General features: G+C 43.2%; 1 protein-coding gene across 1 annotated transcript; it reads right to left on the bottom strand.

The window, feature by feature from the left end:
* Positions 1–16: 16 nt before the first annotated feature.
* Positions 17–10,143, bottom strand: LOC103523556 (eukaryotic translation initiation factor 3 subunit J-like). Its single transcript, XM_008488591.2, has 2 exons — positions 9,969–10,143; positions 17–162 (listed from the first exon to the last, which is right to left on the bottom strand). Exons 1-2 carry the CDS (start codon positions 10,074–10,076, stop codon positions 106–108), a joined length of 165 nt encoding a protein of 54 aa, XP_008486813.1. The 5' UTR covers positions 10,077–10,143; the 3' UTR covers positions 17–105.
* Between the last annotated feature and the right edge of the window lie 69 nt (positions 10,144–10,212).

The following is a 10,212-nucleotide window of genomic DNA, read 5'->3' as shown; positions in this document are numbered from 1 at the left end:
GAGCAGATATAAGACAGTGTGCTGTTTCCTTCTTTTAGAGGAAGCATCGCAAAAGGGAGCATTGAGTTGAATTGAAAAGGTTTTGGTGTTTACATAATTTCTCTTCTAGATGAAATCATCGAAAGTGTCATCAATAGAGTAGGCAGAATATTCATCAAACACCTGGAAAAAGAGATGAGAAGAAAACAATATTAGACCTCATGGGCTTAATTAGAACAGCATGAAAAAATGAATTGTTAACCTTCTAAGATCTATTTTTCGGAGTTTTGAATCTTAACAACTTTTTAGGTAGGAAACGACCTTTTTATTAATAATTTTTAACCAAACGATTTTCGTTTTCCTCGCCTTTTTCCGTGTTCAGACGAGGTCGGCGTTTTTTTGGAAGCCGCTCAATCAGCCCTAAAATTTTACGACTGGATGCCCTTTGCACTCAACTTTTATTTTTCTTTCGCAAGGGAAATTCAGGCTGGTATACTCCCTATTTAACGTCCCTAGGTAGACTAAGCTGGTCTACTCCCTGTTTAAAGTCCCCCAGCCAGACTAAGCTGATCTACTTACTCCCTGTTTAAAATCCCCCAGCCAGACTAAGCTGGTCTCTTCTTTTTCTTCGCCTTTTCCCGTGTACAGACGGGTTTGGCGTTTTAGGTCAGGCTCTCTCTCAATCAGCCCAAACTGGGCTGACATTTGGTTTTGGCTACAAATTTTACGAGTTACGACCAGACTAAGCTGGTCTACTCCCTGTTTAAAGGCTCCCAGAAACTGGGCTGACATTTGGTTTTGGCTACAAATTTTACGAGTTACGACCAGACTAAGCTGGTCTATTCCCTGTTTAAAGGCTCCCAGAAACTGGGCTGACATTTGGTTTTGGCTACAAATTTTACGAGTTACGACCAGACTAAGCTGGTCTATTCCCTGTTTAAAGGCTCCCAGAAACTGGGCTGACATTTGGTTTTGGCTACAAATTTTACGAGTTACGACCAGACTAAGCTGGTCTATTCCCTGTTTAAAGGCTCCCAGAAACTGGGCTGACATTTGGTTTTGGCTACAAATTTTACGAGTTACGACCAGACTAAGCTGGTCTATTCCCTGTTTAAAGGCTCCCAGAAACTGGGCTGACATTTGGTTTTGGCTACAAATTTTACGAGTTACGACCAGACTAAGCTGGTCTATTCCCTGTTTAAAGGCTCCCAGAAACTGGGCTGACATTTGGTTTTGGCTACAAATTTTACGAGTTACGACCAGACTAAGCTGGTCTATTCCCTGTTTAAAGGCTCCCAGAAACTGGGCTGACATTTGGTTTTGGCTACAAATTTTACGAGTTACGACCAGACTAAGCTGGTCTATTCCCTGTTTAAAGGCTCCCAGAAACTGGGCTGACATTTGGTTTTGGCTACAAATTTTACGAGTTACGACCAGACTAAGCTGGTCTATTCCCTGTTTAAAGGCTCCCAGAAACTGGGCTGACATTTGGTTTTGGCTACAAATTTTACGAGTTACGACCAGACTAAGCTGGTCTATTCCCTGTTTAAAGGCTCCCAGAAACTGGGCTGACATTTGGTTTTGGCTACAAATTTTACGAGTTACGACCAGACTAAGCTGGTCTATTCCCTGTTTAAAGGCTCCCAGAAACTGGGCTGACATTTGGTTTTGGCTACAAATTTTACGAGTTACGACCAGACTAAGCTGGTCTATTCCCTGTTTAAAGGCTCCCAGAAACTGGGCTGACATTTGGTTTTGGCTACAAATTTTACGAGTTACGACCAGACTAAGCTGGTCTATTCCCTGTTTAAAGGCTCCCAGAAACTGGGCTGACATTTGGTTTTGGCTACAAATTTTACGAGTTACGACCAGACTAAGCTGGTCTATTCCCTGTTTAAAGGCTCCCAGAAACTGGGCTGACATTTGGTTTTGGCTACAAATTTTACGAGTTACGACCAGACTAAGCTGGTCTATTCCCTGTTTAAAGGCTCCCAGAAACTGGGCTGACATTTGGTTTTGGCTACAAATTTTACGAGTTACGACCAGACTAAGCTGGTCTATTCCCTGTTTAAAGGCTCCCAGAAACTGGGCTGACATTTGGTTTTGGCTACAAATTTTACGAGTTACGACCAGACTAAGCTGGTCTATTCCCTGTTTAAAGGCTCCCAGAAACTGGGCTGACATTTGGTTTTGGCTACAAATTTTACGAGTTACGACCAGACTAAGCTGGTCTATTCCCTGTTTAAAGGCTCCCAGAAACTGGGCTGACATTTGGTTTTGGCTACAAATTTTACGAGTTACGACCAGACTAAGCTGGTCTATTCCCTGTTTAAAGGCTCCCAGAAACTGGGCTGACATTTGGTTTTGGCTACAAATTTTACGAGTTACGACCAGACTAAGCTGGTCTATTCCCTGTTTAAAGGCTCCCAGAAACTGGGCTGACATTTGGTTTTGGCTACAAATTTTACGAGTTACGACCAGACTAAGCTGGTCTATTCCCTGTTTAAAGGCTCCCAGAAACTGGGCTGACATTTGGTTTTGGCTACAAATTTTACGAGTTACGACCAGACTAAGCTGGTCTATTCCCTGTTTAAAGGCTCCCAGAAACTGGGCTGACATTTGGTTTTGGCTACAAATTTTACGAGTTACGACCAGACTAAGCTGGTCTATTCCCTGTTTAAAGGCTCCCAGAAACTGGGCTGACATTTGGTTTTGGCTACAAATTTTACGAGTTACGACCAGACTAAGCTGGTCTATTCCCTGTTTAAAGGCTCCCAGAAACTGGGCTGACATTTGGTTTTGGCTACAAATTTTACGAGTTACGACCAGACTAAGCTGGTCTATTCCCTGTTTAAAGGCTCCCAGAAACTGGGCTGACATTTGGTTTTGGCTACAAATTTTACGAGTTACGACCAGACTAAGCTGGTCTATTCCCTGTTTAAAGGCTCCCAGAAACTGGGCTGACATTTGGTTTTGGCTACAAATTTTACGAGTTACGACCAGACTAAGCTGGTCTATTCCCTGTTTAAAGGCTCCCAGAAACTGGGCTGACATTTGGTTTTGGCTACAAATTTTACGAGTTACGACCAGACTAAGCTGGTCTATTCCCTGTTTAAAGGCTCCCAGAAACTGGGCTGACATTTGGTTTTGGCTACAAATTTTACGAGTTACGACCAGACTAAGCTGGTCTATTCCCTGTTTAAAGGCTCCCAGAAACTGGGCTGACATTTGGTTTTGGCTACAAATTTTACGAGTTACGACCAGACTAAGCTGGTCTATTCCCTGTTTAAAGGCTCCCAGAAACTGGGCTGACATTTGGTTTTGGCTACAAATTTTACGAGTTACGACCAGACTAAGCTGGTCTATTCCCTGTTTAAAGGCTCCCAGAAACTGGGCTGACATTTGGTTTTGGCTACAAATTTTACGAGTTACGACCAGACTAAGCTGGTCTATTCCCTGTTTAAAGGCTCCCAGAAACTGGGCTGACATTTGGTTTTGGCTACAAATTTTACGAGTTACGACCAGACTAAGCTGGTCTATTCCCTGTTTAAAGGCTCCCAGAAACTGGGCTGACATTTGGTTTTGGCTACAAATTTTACGAGTTACGACCAGACTAAGCTGGTCTATTCCCTGTTTAAAGGCTCCCAGAAACTGGGCTGACATTTGGTTTTGGCTACAAATTTTACGAGTTACGACCAGACTAAGCTGGTCTATTCCCTGTTTAAAGGCTCCCAGAAACTGGGCTGACATTTGGTTTTGGCTACAAATTTTACGAGTTACGACCAGACTAAGCTGGTCTATTCCCTGTTTAAAGGCTCCCAGAAACTGGGCTGACATTTGGTTTTGGCTACAAATTTTACGAGTTACGACCAGACTAAGCTGGTCTATTCCCTGTTTAAAGGCTCCCAGAAACTGGGCTGACATTTGGTTTTGGCTACAAATTTTACGAGTTACGACCAGACTAAGCTGGTCTATTCCCTGTTTAAAGGCTCCCAGAAACTGGGCTGACATTTGGTTTTGGCTACAAATTTTACGAGTTACGACCAGACTAAGCTGGTCTATTCCCTGTTTAAAGGCTCCCAGAAACTGGGCTGACATTTGGTTTTGGCTACAAATTTTACGAGTTACGACCAGACTAAGCTGGTCTATTCCCTGTTTAAAGGCTCCCAGAAACTGGGCTGACATTTGGTTTTGGCTACAAATTTTACGAGTTACGACCAGACTAAGCTGGTCTATTCCCTGTTTAAAGGCTCCCAGAAACTGGGCTGACATTTGGTTTTGGCTACAAATTTTACGAGTTACGACCAGACTAAGCTGGTCTATTCCCTGTTTAAAGGCTCCCAGAAACTGGGCTGACATTTGGTTTTGGCTACAAATTTTACGAGTTACGACCAGACTAAGCTGGTCTATTCCCTGTTTAAAGGCTCCCAGAAACTGGGCTGACATTTGGTTTTGGCTACAAATTTTACGAGTTACGACCAGACTAAGCTGGTCTATTCCCTGTTTAAAGGCTCCCAGAAACTGGGCTGACATTTGGTTTTGGCTACAAATTTTACGAGTTACGACCAGACTAAGCTGGTCTATTCCCTGTTTAAAGGCTCCCAGAAACTGGGCTGACATTTGGTTTTGGCTACAAATTTTACGAGTTACGACCAGACTAAGCTGGTCTATTCCCTGTTTAAAGGCTCCCAGAAACTGGGCTGACATTTGGTTTTGGCTACAAATTTTACGAGTTACGACCAGACTAAGCTGGTCTATTCCCTGTTTAAAGGCTCCCAGAAACTGGGCTGACATTTGGTTTTGGCTACAAATTTTACGAGTTACGACCAGACTAAGCTGGTCTATTCCCTGTTTAAAGGCTCCCAGAAACTGGGCTGACATTTGGTTTTGGCTACAAATTTTACGAGTTACGACCAGACTAAGCTGGTCTATTCCCTGTTTAAAGGCTCCCAGAAACTGGGCTGACATTTGGTTTTGGCTACAAATTTTACGAGTTACGACCAGACTAAGCTGGTCTATTCCCTGTTTAAAGGCTCCCAGAAACTGGGCTGACATTTGGTTTTGGCTACAAATTTTACGAGTTACGACCAGACTAAGCTGGTCTATTCCCTGTTTAAAGGCTCCCAGAAACTGGGCTGACATTTGGTTTTGGCTACAAATTTTACGAGTTACGACCAGACTAAGCTGGTCTATTCCCTGTTTAAAGGCTCCCAGAAACTGGGCTGACATTTGGTTTTGGCTACAAATTTTACGAGTTACGACCAGACTAAGCTGGTCTATTCCCTGTTTAAAGGCTCCCAGAAACTGGGCTGACATTTGGTTTTGGCTACAAATTTTACGAGTTACGACCAGACTAAGCTGGTCTATTCCCTGTTTAAAGGCTCCCAGAAACTGGGCTGACATTTGGTTTTGGCTACAAATTTTACGAGTTACGACCAGACTAAGCTGGTCTATTCCCTGTTTAAAGGCTCCCAGAAACTGGGCTGACATTTGGTTTTGGCTACAAATTTTACGAGTTACGACCAGACTAAGCTGGTCTATTCCCTGTTTAAAGGCTCCCAGAAACTGGGCTGACATTTGGTTTTGGCTACAAATTTTACGAGTTACGACCAGACTAAGCTGGTCTATTCCCTGTTTAAAGGCTCCCAGAAACTGGGCTGACATTTGGTTTTGGCTACAAATTTTACGAGTTACGACCAGACTAAGCTGGTCTATTCCCTGTTTAAAGGCTCCCAGAAACTGGGCTGACATTTGGTTTTGGCTACAAATTTTACGAGTTACGACCAGACTAAGCTGGTCTATTCCCTGTTTAAAGGCTCCCAGAAACTGGGCTGACATTTGGTTTTGGCTACAAATTTTACGAGTTACGACCAGACTAAGCTGGTCTATTCCCTGTTTAAAGGCTCCCAGAAACTGGGCTGACATTTGGTTTTGGCTACAAATTTTACGAGTTACGACCAGACTAAGCTGGTCTATTCCCTGTTTAAAGGCTCCCAGAAACTGGGCTGACATTTGGTTTTGGCTACAAATTTTACGAGTTACGACCAGACTAAGCTGGTCTATTCCCTGTTTAAAGGCTCCCAGAAACTGGGCTGACATTTGGTTTTGGCTACAAATTTTACGAGTTACGACCAGACTAAGCTGGTCTATTCCCTGTTTAAAGGCTCCCAGAAACTGGGCTGACATTTGGTTTTGGCTACAAATTTTACGAGTTACGACCAGACTAAGCTGGTCTATTCCCTGTTTAAAGGCTCCCAGAAACTGGGCTGACATTTGGTTTTGGCTACAAATTTTACGAGTTACGACCAGACTAAGCTGGTCTATTCCCTGTTTAAAGGCTCCCAGAAACTGGGCTGACATTTGGTTTTGGCTACAAATTTTACGAGTTACGACCAGACTAAGCTGGTCTATTCCCTGTTTAAAGGCTCCCAGAAACTGGGCTGACATTTGGTTTTGGCTACAAATTTTACGAGTTACGACCAGACTAAGCTGGTCTATTCCCTGTTTAAAGGCTCCCAGAAACTGGGCTGACATTTGGTTTTGGCTACAAATTTTACGAGTTACGACCAGACTAAGCTGGTCTATTCCCTGTTTAAAGGCTCCCAGAAACTGGGCTGACATTTGGTTTTGGCTACAAATTTTACGAGTTACGACCAGACTAAGCTGGTCTATTCCCTGTTTAAAGGCTCCCAGAAACTGGGCTGACATTTGGTTTTGGCTACAAATTTTACGAGTTACGACCAGACTAAGCTGGTCTATTCCCTGTTTAAAGGCTCCCAGAAACTGGGCTGACATTTGGTTTTGGCTACAAATTTTACGAGTTACGACCAGACTAAGCTGGTCTATTCCCTGTTTAAAGGCTCCCAGAAACTGGGCTGACATTTGGTTTTGGCTACAAATTTTACGAGTTACGACCAGACTAAGCTGGTCTATTCCCTGTTTAAAGGCTCCCAGAAACTGGGCTGACATTTGGTTTTGGCTACAAATTTTACGAGTTACGACCAGACTAAGCTGGTCTATTCCCTGTTTAAAGGCTCCCAGAAACTGGGCTGACATTTGGTTTTGGCTACAAATTTTACGAGTTACGACCAGACTAAGCTGGTCTATTCCCTGTTTAAAGGCTCCCAGAAACTGGGCTGACATTTGGTTTTGGCTACAAATTTTACGAGTTACGACCAGACTAAGCTGGTCTATTCCCTGTTTAAAGGCTCCCAGAAACTGGGCTGACATTTGGTTTTGGCTACAAATTTTACGAGTTACGACCAGACTAAGCTGGTCTATTCCCTGTTTAAAGGCTCCCAGAAACTGGGCTGACATTTGGTTTTGGCTACAAATTTTACGAGTTACGACCAGACTAAGCTGGTCTATTCCCTGTTTAAAGGCTCCCAGAAACTGGGCTGACATTTGGTTTTGGCTACAAATTTTACGAGTTACGACCAGACTAAGCTGGTCTATTCCCTGTTTAAAGGCTCCCAGAAACTGGGCTGACATTTGGTTTTGGCTACAAATTTTACGAGTTACGACCAGACTAAGCTGGTCTATTCCCTGTTTAAAGGCTCCCAGAAACTGGGCTGACATTTGGTTTTGGCTACAAATTTTACGAGTTACGACCAGACTAAGCTGGTCTATTCCCTGTTTAAAGGCTCCCAGAAACTGGGCTGACATTTGGTTTTGGCTACAAATTTTACGAGTTACGACCAGACTAAGCTGGTCTATTCCCTGTTTAAAGGCTCCCAGAAACTGGGCTGACATTTGGTTTTGGCTACAAATTTTACGAGTTACGACCAGACTAAGCTGGTCTATTCCCTGTTTAAAGGCTCCCAGAAACTGGGCTGACATTTGGTTTTGGCTACAAATTTTACGAGTTACGACCAGACTAAGCTGGTCTATTCCCTGTTTAAAGGCTCCCAGAAACTGGGCTGACATTTGGTTTTGGCTACAAATTTTACGAGTTACGACCAGACTAAGCTGGTCTATTCCCTGTTTAAAGGCTCCCAGAAACTGGGCTGACATTTGGTTTTGGCTACAAATTTTACGAGTTACGACCAGACTAAGCTGGTCTATTCCCTGTTTAAAGGCTCCCAGAAACTGGGCTGACATTTGGTTTTGGCTACAAATTTTACGAGTTACGACCAGACTAAGCTGGTCTATTCCCTGTTTAAAGGCTCCCAGAAACTGGGCTGACATTTGGTTTTGGCTACAAATTTTACGAGTTACGACCAGACTAAGCTGGTCTATTCCCTGTTTAAAGGCTCCCAGAAACTGGGCTGACATTTGGTTTTGGCTACAAATTTTACGAGTTACGACCAGACTAAGCTGGTCTATTCCCTGTTTAAAGGCTCCCAGAAACTGGGCTGACATTTGGTTTTGGCTACAAATTTTACGAGTTACGACCAGACTAAGCTGGTCTATTCCCTGTTTAAAGGCTCCCAGAAACTGGGCTGACATTTGGTTTTGGCTACAAATTTTACGAGTTACGACCAGACTAAGCTGGTCTATTCCCTGTTTAAAGGCTCCCAGAAACTGGGCTGACATTTGGTTTTGGCTACAAATTTTACGAGTTACGACCAGACTAAGCTGGTCTATTCCCTGTTTAAAGGCTCCCAGAAACTGGGCTGACATTTGGTTTTGGCTACAAATTTTACGAGTTACGACCAGACTAAGCTGGTCTATTCCCTGTTTAAAGGCTCCCAGAAACTGGGCTGACATTTGGTTTTGGCTACAAATTTTACGAGTTACGACCAGACTAAGCTGGTCTATTCCCTGTTTAAAGGCTCCCAGAAACTGGGCTGACATTTGGTTTTGGCTACAAATTTTACGAGTTACGACCAGACTAAGCTGGTCTATTCCCTGTTTAAAGGCTCCCAGAAACTGGGCTGACATTTGGTTTTGGCTACAAATTTTACGAGTTACGACCAGACTAAGCTGGTCTATTCCCTGTTTAAAGGCTCCCAGAAACTGGGCTGACATTTGGTTTTGGCTACAAATTTTACGAGTTACGACCAGACTAAGCTGGTCTATTCCCTGTTTAAAGGCTCCCAGAAACTGGGCTGACATTTGGTTTTGGCTACAAATTTTACGAGTTACGACCAGACTAAGCTGGTCTATTCCCTGTTTAAAGGCTCCCAGAAACTGGGCTGACATTTGGTTTTGGCTACAAATTTTACGAGTTACGACCAGACTAAGCTGGTCTATTCCCTGTTTAAAGGCTCCCAGAAACTGGGCTGACATTTGGTTTTGGCTACAAATTTTACGAGTTACGACCAGACTAAGCTGGTCTATTCCCTGTTTAAAGGCTCCCAGAAACTGGGCTGACATTTGGTTTTGGCTACAAATTTTACGAGTTACGACCAGACTAAGCTGGTCTATTCCCTGTTTAAAGGCTCCCAGAAACTGGGCTGACATTTGGTTTTGGCTACAAATTTTACGAGTTACGACCAGACTAAGCTGGTCTATTCCCTGTTTAAAGGCTCCCAGAAACTGGGCTGACATTTGGTTTTGGCTACAAATTTTACGAGTTACGACCAGACTAAGCTGGTCTATTCCCTGTTTAAAGGCTCCCAGAAACTGGGCTGACATTTGGTTTTGGCTACAAATTTTACGAGTTACGACCAGACTAAGCTGGTCTATTCCCTGTTTAAAGGCTCCCAGAAACTGGGCTGACATTTGGTTTTGGCTACAAATTTTACGAGTTACGACCAGACTAAGCTGGTCTATTCCCTGTTTAAAGGCTCCCAGAAACTGGGCTGACATTTGGTTTTGGCTACAAATTTTACGAGTTACGACCAGACTAAGCTGGTCTATTCCCTGTTTAAAGGCTCCCAGAAACTGGGCTGACATTTGGTTTTGGCTACAAATTTTACGAGTTACGACCAGACTAAGCTGGTCTATTCCCTGTTTAAAGGCTCCCAGAAACTGGGCTGACATTTGGTTTTGGCTACAAATTTTACGAGTTACGACCATTTGAACTATTAAATTAAAATACTTACAGCACCGTCTCCTTCTACTTTGAGCTTGGCTTTCCCCTTGCCCTTCTTCTTCGGCTTATCGCCCTTCTCTAGCTTCTGCTTCTCTATGTACATGTTGTCTAGGTTCATTTTGATCTTACGGATGTCTGCCGATTGCACTGGAAACAAAAATTACGATGAAATGATAGATAACTAATACTCTTCAAAACAAAATGTTGAGAAAATTAAAAACGAAAAGCTTGATTAAAATGCCTGTAAACGCCAG

This window comes from Diaphorina citri, unplaced genomic scaffold (genome assembly GCF_000475195.1).
Source record: "Diaphorina citri unplaced genomic scaffold, Diaci psyllid genome assembly version 1.1 scaffold26494, whole genome shotgun sequence".
NCBI classification, from domain to species: domain Eukaryota; kingdom Metazoa; phylum Arthropoda; class Insecta; order Hemiptera; family Psyllidae; genus Diaphorina; species Diaphorina citri.
This window is presented reverse-complemented; position numbering and strand designations above follow the sequence as displayed.